This window comes from Haliotis cracherodii, unplaced genomic scaffold (assembly GCF_022045235.1).
Source record: "Haliotis cracherodii isolate W230 unplaced genomic scaffold, xgHalCrac1.p SCAF_5, whole genome shotgun sequence".
NCBI classification, from domain to species: domain Eukaryota; kingdom Metazoa; phylum Mollusca; class Gastropoda; order Lepetellida; family Haliotidae; genus Haliotis; species Haliotis cracherodii.
In genome coordinates this window covers 24,421,733-24,442,680 of record NW_027266308.1, presented here as the reverse complement: position 1 = coordinate 24,442,680, position 20,948 = coordinate 24,421,733, and the positions used below count along the sequence as shown (strand labels likewise).

Genomic DNA, 20,948 nt, shown 5'->3' with positions numbered 1-20,948 from the left:
TGAAAACTTCCGCTTCATGTCTGTAAAAATCATTAAAAATAAAGTAAACATGACCGGTCCTTAGCGCGACCTGGAAGCCGAAACAAGAAATGATGCAAGATTACAGCGACGTTGTTATAGAGGTCAGGAGTGCTCTTTCCCCATTTCTGCTCAAATAGCAATATTATATTGCTAAGAAAAGTCGTGTTCAAGGAAACAAAGGTCGCGTTCAGTTAAAATCTTTATGTTGGAGGAAAAAAAGGTAATGCATGACATTAGACGGTTACAACACGGGTATTGTATTGACAAACCTTGAAATATAATCAGGGCGGATGGGATTCGAACCAACGACCACAGATTCTGGCACGCCTAAGGGACGTAACGCAGCTAATTGCAGTGCCTGAGGTGGCTGGACCATTGGAATAGTGTTTTAACACATTTGAAACGGTCACAGTAACGGTAACGGTAATGGATTCCAAACATTTGGATGTTTAATTTTATCACCCAGTGACTGAAAATAATAGAATTCAAAGATAACGAAAGTCTATGTTTATTTTTAGATATTTTTGGCTTCTATACCTCGCACAATTATTCAGTTTGGTGTTTATAAGCCCTATGGAACTTCTTCAAATTTTTTAGTCAATCTGTTAAACAAATGGACAGTTTTCTCAGTCAATTTGTAAAATTACTGAATATTTAGGCATTTTATAAATTGCCCAAGTGAATCACATTTTACACATTTGCTGTAACACATATATGGTTGTCATTTCAATATTTTCATAGATGACACTCAAATATAACGCTATATTATAGCATGAACACAGTACATAGATCTTAATAATATTACTGAACTTAGCAATGTTTAAAATGGATGTGTCTAGTATGACTCTCATATTCTTGTATAAATAGAAAATTTTGCCATATTTGAAAGGTATCCAGTGTAAGCCAGCGCTCATGATATCAACCACTGTTTACATATCGACCTGATTCGTGCTCACTCTCTCTGTCATTCAACCTCATACACAGGAATGAGTAGCTTTAGATTTTAAATATATTTTTTTTCAAGATACGTATTTCTGTAGCTCAAAATGGATCTAGATCTATATCAGTCTTCGACGTTTCTGTTCCGAAAATATCTGCATTCGAAATATTCCCCTACTTGACTACATTATTTTACAGCGGATTTATATGGAACTGTAATATTTGAACGATGGTGTTTCATCCACCAACGTTTCACGTTCAGTCGAGCTTTCCAAGATAACCACTGGTCAGGTCATGGACGGCAAGCGTCATATGACCTAGCTATTCTCTGCGCATGTCCACTGCGGCTGTGAATCACTTCCGCGTGTTGACACTGAATCAAGTGATCACTTCTGCTTGTCGTCTCTCTTCTTTCGGAGGTTACTGCATTTAGTCACAAGAAAGCTTGACAACTCGCACAGACACCATGGCATACTCAGGAGGAACTATTGTGAACCCGGTACGTTCTAAATGTGCTATTCCATCACTGTATATTGTGTGTGCTTGTGAACTGTTTGTGGGGCTTCTTCTTCGCCTTTCTTGGAAGTGGGCGGGGCTTTCCTTAGAACGACTCGTGAAACGATATATAGGGAAATATCGCAATGAAGGAATATCACGATATCGAATTATAACCCATTATATACTTTTGTTTTATTTGTGTACAGGTACGAATTCTAATGAGGCAAACTCAAGTTAACACTTTAAATACCCAATATTTAGATAAATAAAGGCTTTTCTTATCTTCTTTGCTTATTGCAGCATGTAGACAATGGTAGATAATAATTAAAGAGATCAAAATCTCAAACATGATCTCATGAACAGGATGGTTGATAATAATTTAAAATTTTTTTAGATCAGAGAAATGAGAAATACTATTTTCATTTTGTTGTTGTAGGGGATGCTTTGCAAGTAATTAAATAAGCATACTGGGGAAGACAAGGCCGTAGTTAACTTTTTTTGACAGGGGGGGCAAGTATCACTGTCCCCAACTTGATTCAAATAAAACTGTTTTCTTTAAAAAAAATAATCTAAATCCCCCCTGCCCCCCTGGCTAGCTACGGCACTGGGGAGAACTTAACAAAAGTTCACCTAGCTGAGAGCCGCGATGGGGCCTGACAGTTACTTAGCCCTATATGTTGACCATTGGACCCTGGTACGGCTCTTGGCTAAAGTTCATCATTCTGATGAAGTGGTGAGAAAACAGTATTGAAGGCCAAAATACATGTGCTGGGGTATTTGCATATTATGGGACTATTAGGATATAACCATGAAGCAGTGTTAGAAATTGGCACTAGTCCTGTGGTCCTTGCCAAACTGCCCAATAGTTAAGGTAGAAATTTGCCAGTGTAAGGGGTTGCTATATGTTATCATGATAAGGAGTTGGGAACTAAATATGTTAGTTTCTGTCGCTATGAAGAATTGTGGGTTACATAAGAACAGACAATTAAGAGGTCGTGTAGCTGTTTTATAATGAGAACTTTGTAGAGCTTCATTAATTGTAACTCCCATGCTAAACAAAGACTCAGTGAAGTCACAGCGCTGATATTTCTATGTAAAACAGCAGAAGATGTTGGTAATCATGGTAATTACACATGTTGCACGCGAGCAAATACAATAAAGTATCTGTGTCTGGTCTGTGTAAAGATGAAATGGTTATTGTTATTTGTACACATATGTAATATAATATACCACTTTGTTTCCTTGTGTGTAATCATTGTTAAAGTTAGTTGGAGGAAACAATTAGTTTGTTCAAGATTCTGCAAAATCGATCACGAACAGAAAGAGGATGTATATTCCAAGCATGAGGAAAATGTATTAATAGATGGTAGAAAACATGCCAAATAGTCATGTATAGCTTGAAACCTTAAACATGTGTTAATAGATCTAATGTAGTACGTCAGATATGTTTTGAATATGAAACATTTGTGAAAAGTGTTTAGATGTTCCTGCAACATAAAATACATTCAATACAGCCCAGGTTGGAAAATGGCTTTGAGATGACAAAAGAAAGGAATAGAAACACCCCTTATCCCCAGACTTTCTCTGACCAGAAACATGTTTGAACATATCCTAGCTCTATCTGAGATCAGCAGCCCATATGAGGGACCCTCCCCAAAACCTGACTTTCTCTATCTGAGATCGGCAGCCCATATGAGGGACCCTCCCCAACACCTGACTTTCTCTATCTGAGATCAGCAGCCCATATGAGGGACCCTCCCCAACACCTGACTTTCTCTATCTGAGATCAGCAGCCCATATGAGTGACCCTCCCCAACACCTGACTTTCTCTATCTGAGATCGGCAGCCCATATGAGGGACCCTTCCCAACACCTGACTTTCTCCATCTGAGATCAGCAGCCCATATGAGGGACCCTCCCCAACACCTGACTTTCTCTATCTGAGATCAGCAGCCCCTATGAGGGACCCTCCCCAACACCTGACTTTCTCTATCTGAGATCAGCAGCCCATATGAGGGACCCTCCCCAACACCTGACTTTCTCTATCTGAGATCAGCAGCCCATATGAGTGACCCTCCCCAACACCTGACTTTCTCTATCTGAGATCGGCAGCCCATATGAGGGACCCTCCCCAACACCTGACTTTCTCTATCTGAGATCAGCAGCCCCTATGAGGGACCCTCCCCAACACCTGACTTTCTCTATCTGAGATCAGCAGCCCATATGAGGGACCCTCCCCAACACCTGACTTTCTCCATCTGAGATCAGCAGCCCATATGAGGGACCCTCGCCAACACCTGACTTTCTCTATCTGAGATCAGTAATCTACTTGAGGGACCCTCCCCAACATCTGACTTTCTCTGAGATCAGCAGCCCATATGAGGGACCCACCCCAACACCTGACTTTCTCTATCTGAGATCAGCAGCCCATATGAGGGACCCTCCCCAACACCTGACTTTCTCCATCTGAGATCAGCAGCCCATATGAGGGACCCTCCCCAACACCTGACTTTCTCTATCTGAGATCAGCAGCCCATATGAGGGACCCTCCCCAACACCTGACTTTCTCTATCTGAGATCAGCAGCCCATATGAGGGACCCTCCCCAACACCTGACTTTCTCTATCTGAGATCAGCAGCCCATATGAGGGACCCTCCCCAACACCTGACTTTCTCTATCTGAGATCAGTAATCCACTTGAGGGACCCACCCCAACACCTGACTTTCTCTGAGATCAGCAGCCCACTTGATGAATATACCCACGGGAGATCCTTTTTCTAACTGCTATGAATTCACACTTTCACAGCAATATTTGCATGTCATCCTTGTTCATGGACCATGCGAATCTTCTCATTACTCAATTTAGTTTATTGTGTGTTTTTTGTGTGTGTAACATCATGGACATATATACACTGTTGTGTGGTGGAGGCAGGGTTACTAAGGTAACAGTTATGGACTTGTTAAAGACTTCATAAATGATACCTTGTTATTTCAGACTATTCCATACAACTGCCCCATCCCAGGCGGCCTTCCGAATGGCAAGATGATCATCGTGCAGGGCACCTGTCATCACCACCACAACAAGTAAGTGTATATAATGTGTAACAATCCAACCCAGAGCCACATACAGTGATAGAGCAACTAGCCACATGCAGTGATAGAGCAACTAGCCACATGCAGTGATAGAGCAACTAGCCACATACACTGATAGAGCAACTAGCCACATACACTGATAGAGCAAACAGTAACAAACACTGATAGAGCAACTAGCCACATACAGTGATAGAGCAACTAGCCACATGCAGTGATAGAGGAACTAGCCACATGCAGTGATAGAGGAACTAGTCCCATACAGTGATAGAGCAACTAGCCACATACACTGATAGAGCAAACAGTAACAAACACTGATAGAGCAACTAGCCACATACAGTGATGCAGCAAACAGTAACAAACACTGATAGAGCAACTAGCCACATACAGTGATAGAGGAACTAGCCACATGCAGTGATAGAGCAACTAGCCACATACACTGATAGAGCAAACAGTAACAAACACTGATAGAGCAACTAGCCACATACACTGATAGAGCAACTAGCCACATACACTGATAGAGCAACTAGCCACATACACTGATGGAGCAAACAGTAACAAACACTGATAGAGCAACTAGCCACATACAGTGATAGAGCAACTAGCCACATACACTGATAGAGCAAACAGTAACAAACACTGATAGAGCAACTAGCCACATACAGTGATAGAGCAACTAGCCACATACACTGATAGAGCAACTAGCCACATACACTGATAGAGCAAACAGTAACAAACACTGATAGAGCAACTAGCCACATACACTGATAGAGCAAACAGTAACAAACACTGATAGAGCAACTAGCCACATACAGTGATAGAGCAACTAGCCACATGCAGTGATAGAGGAACTAGTCCCATACAGTGATAGAGCAACTAGCCACATACACTGATAGAGCAACTAGCCACATGCAGTGATAGAAGAACTAGTCCCATACAGTGATAGAGCAAACAGTAACAAACACTGATAGAGCAACTAGTCCCATACAGTGATAGAGCAACTAGCCACATGCAGTGATAGAGGAACTAGTCCCATACAGTGATAGAGCAAACAGTAACAAACATTGATAGAGCAACTAGCCACATACAGTGATAGAGCAACTAGCCACATACACTGATAGAGCAACTAGCCACATACAGTGATAGAGCAACTAGCCACATACACTGATAGAGCAACTAGCCACATACACTGATAGAGCAACTAGCCACATACACTGATAGAGCAACTAGCCACATACACTGATAGAGCAACTAGTCCCATACAGTGATAGAGCAACTAGCAACATACAGTGATAGAGCAACTAGCCACATACACCGATAGAGCAACTAGCCACATACACTGATAGAGCAACTAGCCACATACAGTGATAGAGCAACTTGCCACATAGTGATAGAGCAACTAGCCACATACACTGATAGAGCAACTAGCCACATACACTGATAGAGCAACTAGCCACATACACTGATAGAGCAACTAGCCACATACAGTGATAGAGCAACTAGCCACATACACTGATAGAGGAACTAGACCTATACACTGATAGAGCAACTAGCCACATACAGTGGTAGGGAAACTAGTCCCATACAGTGATAGAGAAACTAGCCACATTCTGATGGTGGTGCCTGAATGTTGCAGCTTTGCCATCAACCTGTGCGTGAGCCCCCAGATAAGCCCCTTGCCTGACACTGCCCTCCACTTCAATGTGAGATTCAACGAGAATGCGATCATCCGGAACTCGCAGCAGTACAATGCCTGGGGCCAGGAGGAGAGGGGAGGAGGGATGCCACTTCGGAAAGGGACCCCCTTTGAAATCATCATCCTGGCGGATCCTCATCACTACAAGGTGAACTCATGGACCACTTCGGTTTAGGGAAGCTTAAATATAAGGACACATTTCTCAGCCATTGAACACAGTAATACATGTTGCACTTGTGGGTATTTCGCCTCTAGACAGGAGTAAAATTAATCATTGGGTAGCACACTTTCTTACAACAAACATCAACTGCTTGCCCATGACATGTTTTCAGAAGTTATCAACCGGTATTTGTTTATTTTATAAGTTACGTCTTGATGGAGCTCTGTCAGCGTTTGTATTGACATTGTATGATAGCACTGTGCCTTCACCTCCACAGATTTCCATCAATGGCCGCCACTACACTAATTTCCGTCACCGCATCCCCAAGGAGAGTGTCCAGTACCTGATCATCTCAGGGGATGTCAACATCAGCTACATCAAGTTTGAGGGTGGTGCAGTAAGTCATCATCATCATCATAGTCCCTACGGAAATGTCACTATCACTACGGCAAGGATGTTTCTCTTGTTTCTGCCGCTGCTGCTCCAGATGCTGCTGCATAAAAGTCTCCATTCCTGGCACTGGGTGATGTCATATGAGATGCATCTTCCTGAAGCAATGGTGTTAACTGATGATGAAAGTCCAGTTTCCACCCTTGCTGAACTAGGCTGAAATTTTGTGGCTCGATCATAGTGCCACCAGTGGCTATTACGAGTTCTGTCCTTTCTATGTTCTTCCTACTGACCAATCAGGTTCAATCTCTCGTATCACTTGTATTTGCTTCAAACACAATGGTAGTGCAAAGTCAAGATGATTGGATCCATAATCAAGATCGATATCGTAATAGAAGGGGTCTTACCTCGCCAAGTGCATCAAATTACTTGAGTACTTTGATTAAAAACATGAAAAGATTTGGAAAATATTGCCCAGTTGACAGTACACATGCTTTGCAAATCCTGCAGTCGACCGAAATCAGTATGTTGAAATCAATGCTGTTTAGGGACCGGATGTCTAGTTTGTTACGCTCTTTTGATTTGACTATGTATATAACTCCAGAATTGCAGCCTAGTTCGGCAAGGGTGGAAACTGGACTTTTACAGTCAATTAACTCCTTGCCTCGGGAAGATGACAAGATAGGATGTTACGCCAGTTATGCAATATCAGTGTTATGGCTTTTTCAATTGATTCCTATACTGATAAGAGCAGCATAAGATAGGTGAAATGCTTGAGATATCATTTAGACTAAAATAAAGATGTATTTTGTATTGTTGTGCTTAATAAGTTGAACTTCAGGTACGAACTAAGATTATGGAACAGATACTTATACCGATATTAAATAGAGAAGACTATAGTAATATTTTATGTATGTTTCTCTGACGAAATGATCTTACGGTATTTATTAGCAATAAATCTCGAATTTGAAAGGATAATTCTACAGATATTGTTTCTAATGGTGTTTTAATTTGTAAATATGTATACATTGAAAATGGTAAGAAATGCACACTGTTTCCTTTTCAAGCCTGTTATGCCTCCGCAATACCAACCCCCCCCTCCAGGCTATGCACCCCCTGCAGGCTATGCCCCCCCTGCAGGTCCATCCATGTACATCGCAGGTCAACCAATGTTCCCAGGGGTAAGATCCACCATCACCACGTAGACTAGTTGCACCCCTCATCTTGTCATTGCACTCAACTTGTTGGTGCGAAGTCAGATTCTGTATCTGTAAATTGAGTTCTATTTGATAGAGAAAAAGGGTGGTGGGGTATTCTTGTGGTTAAAGCGTTCAGTCATCATGCTAAAGACCTGTGTTTGATTCCCTACATGGGTACAATGTGTGGAGCCCATTTCTTGTGTCCCCTGCCGTGATATTGCAGGTATATTGCTAAAAGCAGTGTAAAACCATGCTCACTCATTGACAGAGAAAACTCTTTTAACATTTCTCCTTGTGGGATGATGTGTTGGACAAGAATGAAATTCAAATATGGTTGTCTGCTAGGAATAAAAGGAAATTCAAATGTGGGTGGTCTGCTAGGAATAGAAGGAAATTCAAATATGGTTGTCTGCTTTGAATAGAAGGAAATTCAAATGTGGTTGTCTGCTAGGAACAGAAGGAAATTCAGGAATAGAAGGAAATTCAAATGTGGTTGTCTGCTAGGAATAGATGGAAATTCAAATGTGGTTGTCTGCTAGGAATAGAAGGAAATTCAAATGTGGTTGTCTGCTAGGAATAGATTCATCGAAACCGTTCAATAATTGATTTGACACAGCACATATTTTACAAAAATTGGTAAAAACGTCTTCATGTGAAAGAATCCTTTGTAGTGCTCGGTATGGAACAAGATGTTGCAAGGCTCATGCTTTTGGCTGCATACATACAAATATATAGATATTGTCAATATGTCAAACGTTCAACTACTCACCATGGTCATTGGGGCATATCGTTGAATGAGGATGTAATGAAATAGTGAGAGAGTTTTGCTTTATGCTGCTTTTAGCAATATTCCAGCAATATCACGGCAGAAGACACTAGAAATGGGCGTCACCCATTGTATCCATGTGGCGAATAGAACCCAGGCCCTTGGCGTGACGAGCGAACGCTTATACCAATAGGCTGCCCCACCGCCCCTGTCATGAATAAGTTAATGTAACCACACCTTAAATTTGTTATTTATAATAAATAATCTCAATTGTATGTCAAAGAAATTTTCTCTGTGACAATACGGAACATTCATTGGCCATAGAAACTAGATACAGATCTGATGTTGCACTTTCAAGGAGACTTGAGCTCATCAATAGACTTAATCATGTGAATATGTGGATAGTAAGATCTTAGGGTAGTCCATGTGGTATTCTATGCTATTGTGTTTGTGTCCAAGTGATCTGATCCATGTAATAGTTTATGTTACATTTAAAACTAATCCACACAGAATTAAATAACATTATCCTGGTGCTAATGCGAGAGATTATCTGACCCATATCAATATACATTATGTTCTTATCTCAGCAGTGCAAAGTTTATGGTGTGTTCTGAAATTACCATTTACCGGTACATCCAAGCTGTTACATTGTGTTTGTGCCTTTAGAAGATCTTATCTCATCCTTGTTGCTGCTTCATCATTGTGCTTAAACAGAACCTTACTTATCTAAGGATGATTTCATGAATTTGTGTTCGTGCTTGAGATGAGCTCATATCCCATCCTTGCAATATGTTACAGCATTGCATTGTCATGACTTTATAACTGTTTGTGCTTGAATACTCCTAGTCTGATCCTTGTATTAATCTGTAACATTTTAGTTGTTGATCCTTGATCCCTAACATTTGAGACCACATCCGTGGCCTAGTGGTAGAGCGTCCGCCCGGAGAGCGGAAGGTCCGGGGTACGATCCCCGGCCGCGTCATACCAAATGACGTTAAAAGATGGTACTTGTTGTTACCCTGTCTGGCGCTCGGCATTAAGGGGCTAAAACAAGAACTGGTCGGCTCGGAGTCAGTACACTGTGTCTGAGTTGGGTATTCATGTTAAACTGCGGCATGGTATCTCAGTGAGCTAGAACTATAAATCGGCATTAGTCGGGACTAGTACAAGCAGCCACACAAACACACACATGTACATGCACGTCGCTATATAAGTGGAATAATCTTGGACGCGACGTTAAACCCCATTGCACCTCACCTCACCTAACATTTGATCTTTGAACTCTGCCTCTGACTAACACACAGGCTCTTATTGTTGCCACGTCAGGTTAGAGTATCTCAGTATCAACCTACGCTTGTATGAAGCGACAACATTGATATGTTGGTCAGGCGACAAGGTGGTTTGCATGTCATTGTGAGTGAGTGAGTATGGTTTTACGCTGCTTTTAGCAATGTTCCAGCAATATCATGGCGGGAGACACCAGAAATGGGCTTCACACATTGTACCCATGTCTGGAATCGAACCTGGGTCTTAGGCATGACGAGCGAACGCTTTAACCACTAGGCTACCCGACTGCCCCGCATGTCATTGTGACCTGCTGGCGTGAGTTGTTGTTCATCATAGTAATCACTAGTTTGTCTTGTCCAGTCCTGTCCTGTCCTGTCTTGATTACTCAAAGGCTGCCATCATATATTTTGAATATTGCTGAGTGCAGAGTTAAGCAACAATCTAATCTTTTTAACAAGATTACCAAAATTGGCACACAGATAGGTCTAGTGGTTAACTTGTGCCCTTTTATAGTTTGGGAATTTTGAAAAAAAAATGATTTGAGTTTCCATGGCAATGGCTTTGACTTATACTGAAATTGGTGGTAGTGCTAGTTCCCGGAGCAGATTTTGAAAACCATATAATATTACTTGCCTTGCACACAACTGGACATGTCATATTGGCTGGGCATATGAATATGGGCCCCATTCCACAAAGCGATTGTAGTGCTATGACAGTCGTAAGTCCATGTTGAAGTATCAAAGTTACGATCCCCTTACTGCTAAGATCGCTTTGTGGTACAGACCACAGACCTTCGTGGTCAATATCACTTCACATAATTCTGAGGACATTCCATAACAGGCCACGTCAGAATGACCTTTCATCGGACAATCAGAGAATGTCAGAATGTGTTTTCTAATCATGCAACCTCGATCAACAGTTGCAGGCTTTACGACTGATTCCATCCAAATCATCCTATGTCTCTCTTCACTGGGATAAATATTTGAAACGGGAAAAGAAATTCCATAGCCCTTGGGAAGTACTGCCATACAATTTTTGCTCATCTATTCGACATTCCATAATGTTCTTTTGTTCATTTTTCATATTTTGAATTGAGAACTTATTCAAAATATTTATAAAGTGTAGTCTAGAATGGAAGTGGTAAAGCTGGAGAAAGCTGCTTCCTGATTGACAAATGTCAACTTCCTGACATTTCATTGGCTGTTCTGACATTACCAGTAAATGAATGGGATGTCCTCAGATTTTTGTGTAGCCATAGCGGGGACTAACATCTGATTTTAGTGAGATTGAACAACAAACATGTGATAACATGTCACTAACATCCTGTTTATATGCTTGAACCATGAGTCCTCACAACCACATAGTTTTAATTCATCATCTAGCAACATCTGTCTAAGTTCTATGGATAGCTGTATCATTTAAGGGGATGCTACTTGCTGTGCAGAATTGTCTCCCTTTGTTGTATCAGCTTGTGTACCATTGTGTGATATTGTGTGACATTGTATGGCATTGTGTATTGTGTAATTAACATTGTTTGACATTGTGTGATATTCTCTGATACTGTGTGACATGTGAGGTATTGGGTGTGTTTGTACAGAGCCCAGCTCCCCCGGCATATGCAGGTGCCCAGCCTATCTACAACCCGGTGAGTCATCATCTGTTGAAGAACCCAAGTATCAAACTCAATGCTTTTATGCACATTAGTCCCATGGGGATTTCAGTTTAGAATAGGTCCCCTTGAGGGTACCAACCCACTCCTCCCTTGAATCCCAAATACCATAAAATATTTCATTGTTCTCACTTGCATCCTCAATACTACTTAACACAAGTCTCAAAAGCATTGAGAAAAGGATGCGATTTGAAGTTAAATTACGGAATAAAATTGAAGAAAATAAAACATAAAATGGAATTTCAAATCAATATTTTTTAAAATGTTGAATCTGCGTACCAAATACAATTTTATTTACACCCCACATACCACACTCCTGAGTCCCGAATACCAGCAAGATAGACATTATACTTATATTGTGTTTTGTTGCAGCCTGTGCCTTTCACAACCAACATTCCTGGCGGCATCTACCCTGGCCGCATGTTGTACGTCAGTGGAATCCCCAACCCTAATGTTTCCAGGTGAGTGTACGCCTTGACTGTGTGTTTCACGCCAGGGGAGACCCCAGCCCTAATGTTTCCAGGTGAGTGTACGCCTTGACTGTGTGTTGCACGCCAGGGGAGACCCCAGCCCTAATGTTTCCAGGTGAGTGTACGCCTTGACTGTGTGTTTCACGCCAGGGGAGACCCCAGCCCTAATGTTTCCAGGTGAGTGTACGCCTTGACTGTGTGTTGCACGCCAGGGGAGACCCCCGTTCCTAATGTTTCCAGGTGAGTGTACGCCTTGACTGTGTGTTTCACGCCAGGGGAGACCCCAGCCCTAATGTTTCCAGGTGAGTGTACGCCTTGACTGTGTGTTGCACGCCAGGGGAGACCCCAGCCCTAATGTTTCCAGGTGAGTGTACGCCTTGACTGTGTGTTTCACGCCAGGGGAGACCCCAGCCCTAATGTTTCCAGGTGAGTGTACGCCTTGACTTTGTGTTTCACGCCAGGGGAGACCCCAACCCTAATGTTTCCAGGTGAGTGTACGCCTTGACTGTGTGTTGCACGCCAGGGGAGACCCCAGCCCTAATGTTTCCAGGTGAGTGCACGCCTTGACTGTGTGTTGCACGCCAGGGGAGACCCCCGTTCCTATTGTCATCAATGAATATGTACCCTGACAGTAGAGAACCCCTCCTAATGTCATCAGTGAATATGTACCCTGACAGTAGAGAACACCTCCTAATGTCATCAATGAATATGTACCCTGACAGTAGAGAACACCTCCTAATGTCATCAATGAATATGTACCCTGACAGTAGAGAACCCCTCCTAATGTCATCAGTGAATATGTACCCTGACAGTAGAGAACTCCTCCTAATGTTGTCAATGAATATGTACCCTAACTGTAGAGAACCCCTCCTTATGTCATCAATGAATATGTACCCTGACAGAAGAGAACCCCTCCTAATGTCGTCAGTGAATATGTACCCTGACAGTAGATAACCCCTCCTAATGTCGTCAGTGAATATGTACCCTGACAGTAGAGAACCCCTCCTAATGTCATCAGTGAATATGTACCCTGACAGTAGAGAACACCTCCTAATGTCATCAGTGAATATGTACCCTGACAGTAGAAAACCCCTCCTAATGTCATCAGTGAATATGTACCCTGACAGTAGAGAACTCCTCCTAATGTCGTCAATGAATATGTACCCTGACAGTAGAGAACTCCTCCTAATGTCGTCAATGAATATGTACCCTGACAGTAGAGAACTCCTCCTAATGTTGTCAATGAATATGTACCCTGACATTAGAGAACTCCTCCTAATGTCGTCAGTTATGGTTTTGTACTGGAATTAGAGTTATCTGCCTTTGATGTGTACATGAACAGGCAGACATGATTAGTCTTGACGTTTCTGGATGGTTGAGTGAGTGAGTTTAACGCCGCTTTTAACATTATTCCAGTTATATCACGGCGTGTCAGCTTAATGTGGGAGGAAAGCCCAAAGTGATGCAGGTCTCAGACGTTTACCACTTCTGTGAAACCCACGAGCACGGGTATGGTGCTGACAAACCTAGAAACATAATCGGGGCGAACAGGGATTCGAACCCACAATCATAGGTTTCTGGCGTGTCCAGGGGACACAACTCTGCACAGCGAATCGCGGCGCCTTAGACGACTGGGCCACCCGTGCCCCCCTTTCTGGATGGGACAGGTTCTAGTAGGATGGCTGTAAGAGTAACATGAGGGCAATCCGAGCCTTTTCGAATATAAAACAGCCATCACTCACTCACTGTTTCAATCTGGTTGTAGATTCACAGTGAACCTGATGTGCGGTCCGAGTGAACAGGGGGACATTGGCTTGCACTTCGATGTCCGATTCAACTATGGCGGTGCCTACAACCAGACTATCAGGACCCACAAGGTCGGCAGTACATGGGGAACCGAGGAGAAACACCAGAACTTCTTCCCCTTCGTGCCCAACGCCAACTTCGACATGATCATCCTCATTGAACAAGCCAGCATCAAGGTGAACATTTTATAGGATTTGATGTGCAGATCCTACTCAAGGACGTTTAGCTCTGAGCAGATCTGGGTTAGAATAGGTCCTCAGCAACCCATGCTTGCTGTAAGAGGTGACCATGCTTGTTGTAAGAGGTGACTATGCTTGTTGTAAGAGGTGACTAACGGGATCGGGTGGTCAAACTTGCTGACTTGGTTGATGCATGTCTTTGTATCCCAATTGCGTGAATCGAAGCTCATGATGTCAATCACTGGATCTTCTGGTCCAGACTTGATTATTTACAGACGGACGTCATACATCTGGAATATTGCTCAAACAACAAACAAACAAATAAGGAAGTTAAAAAATTTTGATGTTTTGTGCATGTTTATCATAAGGGCTGGGTAGTAAAATATATATGAAAAGGTATAAAAACTTTATTTGGTCAGAAATTGATCACGTGTACAGTACAGGGGTCTTCATATCTAGGGGACATAACTCTTGTTATACTGCTCAAAAGAAGTTAAGGACCACCCCATTCAATAGTTAATCTGTCTTGGCATGGCAATATGAGTGAGTTACAATTTAAGGTCACATCAACAATATTTGAACCATATATGAAAGAATGGGGTGGTCCTTAACTTCTTTCGTGTAGTATGGTTGGTTGCTCAGATACATTTTGATTCTGATGCTCTATATTTTACATTTTTACAAGAGAAAGGGGTTATAAGGGGTTTTACCTTGACTTACAAGAGTGGAGGTTCAGGGGACCCCCAATAATTACTTTTAAGGGTCATTGCAGGCAATATGAGGGTCCTGTAAATGATTGAAATGGTGTAGTGTACTGTACATTTAGATAGTTACTTAGGAGTCTGGAATGAATCAGTCATCATGTGAACAGTGGCCATGATTGATAGGTGAAATAACAGACGCCCATAACTGCTCTTGATGCGCTGTAGGTACAATGAATGTAATTGTGACGCAGTATACTATTTTCTGCATCCATTATCTACATTTGTGAGTTGCGTAAAACCCTGGTTAGGGAACAGATATCAAGATCCCTGTAATGCTTGAAAAAGATGATATGATTGTTAGCCTGTTAATTTTGACTTTTGTTTTACTGTTCGACAATATTGAGGCCAGATAACTAAAGTCAAAATATAAATGTAGGCAATATTGGCAGCAGAGAGTAACACAAGTGGTGTCCCCTTTTGCCATGTGACTTTGTTATCCCCCGCAACGAAGTGGAAGGGGGATATAGGAATGGGTAACTTCCGTCCATCCGTCGGTCCCTCCGTCCGTTATGTTTCGTTTCTTGAGCAGAACTAAAAAAACATGAGCGATATCTTAACCAAAATTGGCACATAGATAGGTCTGGTGGTGAACTTTTGCCCTTTAATACCGGTAGTTTGGGATTTTTTATCAAAGATTTTTCGAGTTTCCATTTCAATGGCTTCGACTTATACTGAAAATGGTGGTAGTGGTCGTTTCCGGAGCAGATCTTGAAAACAGTACAAATATTTCTTGCCTTGCACCTATGTCATATTGGCGGGGCATATGAGTATTTCATGCTTGTTCAACCAGCAGTGGCTGGGTACCCAGTACGATGAGATGGTAATGTGAGTGCAAAACTGCAAACCAAAACAGACAATTTGGGTTGTTTTCCATGGTTGGTTGGTTTGTTTGTTGTTTAACGCAGCACTCAGCAATATTCCAACTATATGATGGCGGTCTGTAAATAATCAAGTCTGGACCAGACAATCCAGTGATTGATATCATGAGCATCGATCCACGCATTTCGGATTGATGGCATGCATCAACCAAGTCAGCGAGCCTGACCACTCGATCCCGTTAGTCGCCTTTTTACGACAAGCATAGTCACCTTTTAGGGCAAGAATGGGTTGCTGAAGACCTATTCTACCCCAGAATCTTCATGGGTCTGTTTTCCTTGGAAATAAGAACCCAGAGTATATGCATACTGTTTTGTTGACAGTGTATGAGTCATGTTGCTCCACTAGCGTGCATGAGGGTGTAGATATGCCGGCTTATAAAATGCCTCCTTATAACTCGCTAACCTAAGACCCTATATTCCAGATTGCTGTAAACAACCAACACTTCTGTGAGTTCAATCACAGGATCCAGCCACTCAACAGGATTGACTACCTGAACGTCAATGGCGACGTCCGTCTCACATCCGTCAAGATTCAGTAGGTCAGCTGACCTTAGAAGGGAGAGAGTGGACACCGGCCTGACATGAATCAGCAAGACAGTTGGGACAGCTCTTTTTGTTGACTGTTAAAGATGTCTGTTCCTCGTCCTTGTTGATCGTTTCTAGTTTGGTTTAAATGCAATAATTAACAAATAAAATCATGTGTACATTGTCATCTGATTTGATATTAATACCTTCAATCAACATTACTTAAATCATGAAGACATATATTATTGAAGACACTAGGTATGTTTTAAGTTGTGATTTTGGTTAAAGGGTCAAGTAGTGCTCAAAGTTCTAGCACATGATCAGTAGTGGTATGTGGTTCACTGAATACTGATTCATTCATGGAACCTTGTTTGTTTGTTATAAAGTCTTTGTCTATATTGGTATTTAGGTATATTGTTGCATATGGGTTAACCACATTGTCTGTAACTGCATTTCCTGATCTAATTCTGTGACATTTGGAAATTGTTTCTTATCAGTAATAGCTCAGTAGAATCATCCCTGAGAAATCTGTTGCCTTGTTCTTTCAATGTTTTGTATGCCTAATATTGCAGAACAGTTACCTAGGATTTGCAATGTACAACAAAACTACCCTGGCCATGCATTGTACAAACCAAGGACATACAGTGTACAACAGTTACCTTGGTCATACATTGTACAACATAATTACCTACAACTTTTATTGTACAACATAGTTACTTAGAACTTTCATTGTACAACAGTTACATAGCACTTTCATTGTACAACAGAGTTACCTAGAACTTGCATTGTACAACAGTTACCTAGAACTTTCATTGTACAACAGTTACCTAGGATTATCCTCATGGTTACCCAACACTAAATTGTACTACAGCAGAGTTACCTAGTTACTCTTGGCTATGTCTTTTGAAGTCATGTGTTTTATTTTAGCATTTAGTTTCTGTTTTTTTCAATTACTGGTTGTAAATAAGTTTTTTACTGCTATTGTATAAGAAGGCCTTGTATGATTAATGTATTCACGAGGGAGCAAGTCACAGTCAGGTATACAGTGAGAGACTCATATACACCAAGCCTTTCACTAACAATACTAATAATTTTCATGTATTTTTTGTAATTCTAATAAAATCTTGTCTATTACTGTGATACAATGTAAACAGATTTATCTTCATACATGTTATAAAGTGTTGCTTAACAGTGTTCCTTGCAATATACAGCAATGTTGCCTAGGTTGTATAATGTACAACAATGTTACCTATGTTTAATGTACTGCAATGTTACCAAGACCATACACCTGATCCTTTTGTTGTTTCTTTTCTCAAGTCCTGTTAATTTGTTTTGTTTTAAATAATTATGTATTTTTAGATATATTAATATATCTTTTTTGGTGCAGTAAAGGTTTTGCTTATACTGCAATTTTATTTACATCGTGATGTAGAAGCATGTAAAAAGAAATGCTCAAGGTATTGTAAATTGCATATTGACAAAAAAGATGTAGTGTACAGTAAGTGTTATACCTTAAGCATTCATGTGGGTAGCCCTTTTGTTCTAATCACACATTTGATTGGTAATAAATATCTGATTTTCAGCTAAACCAAACACAAGACGACTTGCGTTTTCTTTTTAGTTCCTAAGGGTGGAAGGGGCATTTATTGTCTTCTTGTAACCGTTTTGATTTCATTTAATCTTGTGAAACATTGGACAGAATGAACTGAATAGAATTTTAAAAGTCTGATAAAATGTTTTGCATTTTTATTAAAATATGATTTCATTTTACAAATTTTACAGATCTGATCGATAATCAAGATCTCTATTATGATAAAACGAGTCTTACATTGCGAAGTGCATCAAATCACGTGAGCACTTTGATTAAAAACATGAAAAGATTTAGAAAATATATGTTGACAACGAGTTAGCGGTGCACATGTTTTGCAAATCCTACTGTCGACCGAAATCTGCATGACACTCTACGAACCGGATTTCGATTTCAGTGCGCGATTTCGATTGGACATTTCATAGACTCGTTAGTCCAGCCAAAATCTAACTCCATAATACCAGCCTAGTTCGGCAAGGGTGGAAACTGGACTTTTATAGTCAGTTAACTCACTTGCCTCGGGAAGATGGAAATTAGCTGTTGGAAGCAGTTTCTTTGTTACCCACAACTAGTGGCAACAATTTCACTTAATGTTCGAAGGCAAAGGCACAAATGACTGAATGGTCTAGCAGTGTTTAAAATAAGTGCACCCGTGACGATTCCAGGGTAGAAAAGGTCTTCAGCAACCTATGCTTGCCGTAAAAGGTGACTATGCTTGTTGTAAGAGGCGACTAACAGGATTGGGTGATCAGGCTTGCTGACTTGGTTGATGTCATCTTATCCAAACTGAGTGGATCGATGCTCATGATGTCAATCACTGGATTGCCTGGTCTAGACTTGATTATTTACAGACCGCTGTCATAAAGCTGGAATATTGCTGAGTGCGACCCTAAACAACAACCACTCAACAAACCAACTAAAATAAGTGGCTCGTAGGTCCATGGCAAGTAGATTTCATATCGGCCCCTTTATTACGAATTTGTGTTGGTCCTTATGGCATACAGTAAATTTTTGTCTCAAAATTGACCTGCAGTTTTTATAAATGAGGACCTGAAGAGTTTCGTCAAGGCCTGCAGCTTTTGTTTGTTGGTCCTCATGGCAGCCTGGCAATTGTTTTATATTTTGAACACTGGGTCTGAGGAGCTGCAATTCATGGTGCAGACAGATTTGCATCACTTGGATATGTCAGGATCTGCTCATTATCATTGTGAGTCCTAGATTCAGCTATATGATACTTAAATTGGTCTGTCTGCATGGCTCTCCTCATTTTCCTGGGGCAAGAGAGTTAACTGACTATTAAAGTCCAGTTTCCACCCTTGCCGAACTAGGATGGTATTATGGAGTTACATTTTGCCTGGACTAACGAGTCTATGCATAGTCCAATCAAAATCGCGCACCGAAATCGAAATCCGGTTCATAAACTGTCGTGCAGATTTCGGTCGATTGCAGGATTTGCAAAACATGTGCATCGCCAACTCGTTGTCAGCAGATATTTTCCAAATCTTTTCATGCTTTTAATCAAGATGCTCACGTGATTTGATGCATTTCGCGATGTAAGACCCGTTTTATCACAATATAGATCTTGATTATCTATCAGATCGTCTTGACAGGGCGCCACCATTTTGTGTGAAGCAAACGCAAGTGATACGAGAGGTGGAATTTGATTGGGCCATAGGAGAAGGGACATAACTGGTAATAGCCACTGGTGGCGCTACGATCGAGCCCAGGAATTCCAGCCTAGTTCGGCAAGGGTGGAAACTGGACTTTTAAAGTCAGTCAAAGACGTATATAGAATATATATGACGTATATAAGTATGTACGTCCGTGAGTCAGTTAACTCTCTGCCTCGGGAAGATGGGCTCTCCTGGGTTTCTCCGAAGTGGTTGACGTCCTTGGCCCGTGTCAGGGTTTTTAACCACATAAGCTGACATGTAGTGAAATAACTAGAATATTGTTCAAAGCAGTGTTAAACTAAGTCACTCATCCCCGCACACAATATGCTCCTTACATTCTTATGTATACTACTAAAAAAAGGTTAAGGACCATCCGATTCTTCCATGGCATGACAGATTAACTGTAGTAATATGAAGAATTGGGTGTTCCTTAGCAAATTTTTTGTGACCCAAGAAGATTTGGGTTAGAATAGGTCTTCAGCGACCCATGTTTATTGTGAAAGGCAACTAATGTGATCGGGTGGTCACGCCCGCTGACTTGGTTGGTGCATGTCATCGTATCCCATTTGGGTGGATTGATGCTCATGACTTGATCATGGTCCAGATTTGATTATTTACAGTCCGGGCTCATTTTGCTGGAATATTGCTGAGTGCTGCGTTAAACAATAAACAAGACAAATATATTTTTTGTAGACTGAGTGAGTGAGTGAGTGTGGTTTTACGCCGCCAATTCTTACCCGGAATCTTCATGGGACCCATCATTACAAGGCACACATTTTAACCATTTAAAGGAAAACAGTCACTGTGAATGGCATTAAATGGTGTAAATATTATGTTACTGAAAATACGTGATTTGAGGAGTAATTGGGTTTAACGTCGCGTCCAAGATTATTGCAATTATATAGCGACGTGCATGCACGTGTGTGTTTGTGGATGCTAGTCCGGACTGATACCGATTTATAGTGCTAGCTCACTGAGATACCATGCCGCAGTTAAACATGAATACCCCACTCAGACACAGTATACTGAATCCGAGCCGACCAGTCATTGTTTTAGCCCCTTAATGCCGAGCGCCAGACAGGGTAACAACAAGTACCATCTTTAAACGTCTTTTGGTATGACGCGGCCGTGGATCTAACACCGGACCTTCCGCTCTCCGGGCGGACGCTCTACCACTAGACCACGGAGGCGGTCTACTATTTAAGGGAACCCTGTCATTTCAGCTATAAGAATGAAAGATCATCTTTGTTGCAAGAGACACACTTACTGAACGCGAAAGGCAAACTCGCTCAAACTTTGTGCATTGCACATGTGAACTACCCCGTTCACGGTGACATACTGGTGAGTGACAT

At 41.5% G+C, this 20,948-nt stretch overlaps 1 protein-coding gene across 2 annotated transcripts; it reads left to right on the top strand.

Annotated features, from left to right (window-relative positions):
- The first annotated feature begins 1,313 nt into the window (after positions 1-1,313).
- Positions 1,314-17,927, top strand: LOC139442020 (galectin-4-like). 2 transcript variants are annotated; one of them, XM_071222772.1, is made up of 9 exons: positions 1,314-1,459; positions 4,452-4,540; positions 6,183-6,390; positions 6,680-6,799; positions 7,860-7,973; positions 11,642-11,689; positions 12,086-12,174; positions 13,949-14,165; positions 16,233-17,927. In XM_071222772.1, exons 1-9 carry the CDS (start codon positions 1,427-1,429, stop codon positions 16,347-16,349), a joined length of 1,035 nt encoding a protein of 344 aa, XP_071078873.1. In that variant the 5' UTR covers positions 1,314-1,426; the 3' UTR covers positions 16,350-17,927. The 2 variants fall into 2 exon arrangements, with proteins under 2 accessions (XP_071078873.1, XP_071078874.1); XM_071222773.1 differs by lacking the exon at positions 7,860-7,973.
- The last annotated feature ends 3,021 nt before the right edge of the window (positions 17,928-20,948 follow it).

What these genes read in the sequence shown, in the direction of transcription:
- LOC139442020 (XM_071222772.1), top strand. Translation starts at nt 1,427, where the DNA reads ATGGCATACTCAGGAGGAACTATTGTGAACCCG. An exon ending in TGTCATCACCACCACAACAA is followed by an intron (nt 4,541 to 6,182) that starts GTAAGTGTATAT and finishes TGAATGTTGCAG; the next exon opens with CTTTGCCATCAACCTGTGCG. An exon ending in CGGATCCTCATCACTACAAG is followed by an intron (nt 6,391 to 6,679) that starts GTGAACTCATGG and finishes TCACCTCCACAG; the next exon opens with ATTTCCATCAATGGCCGCCA.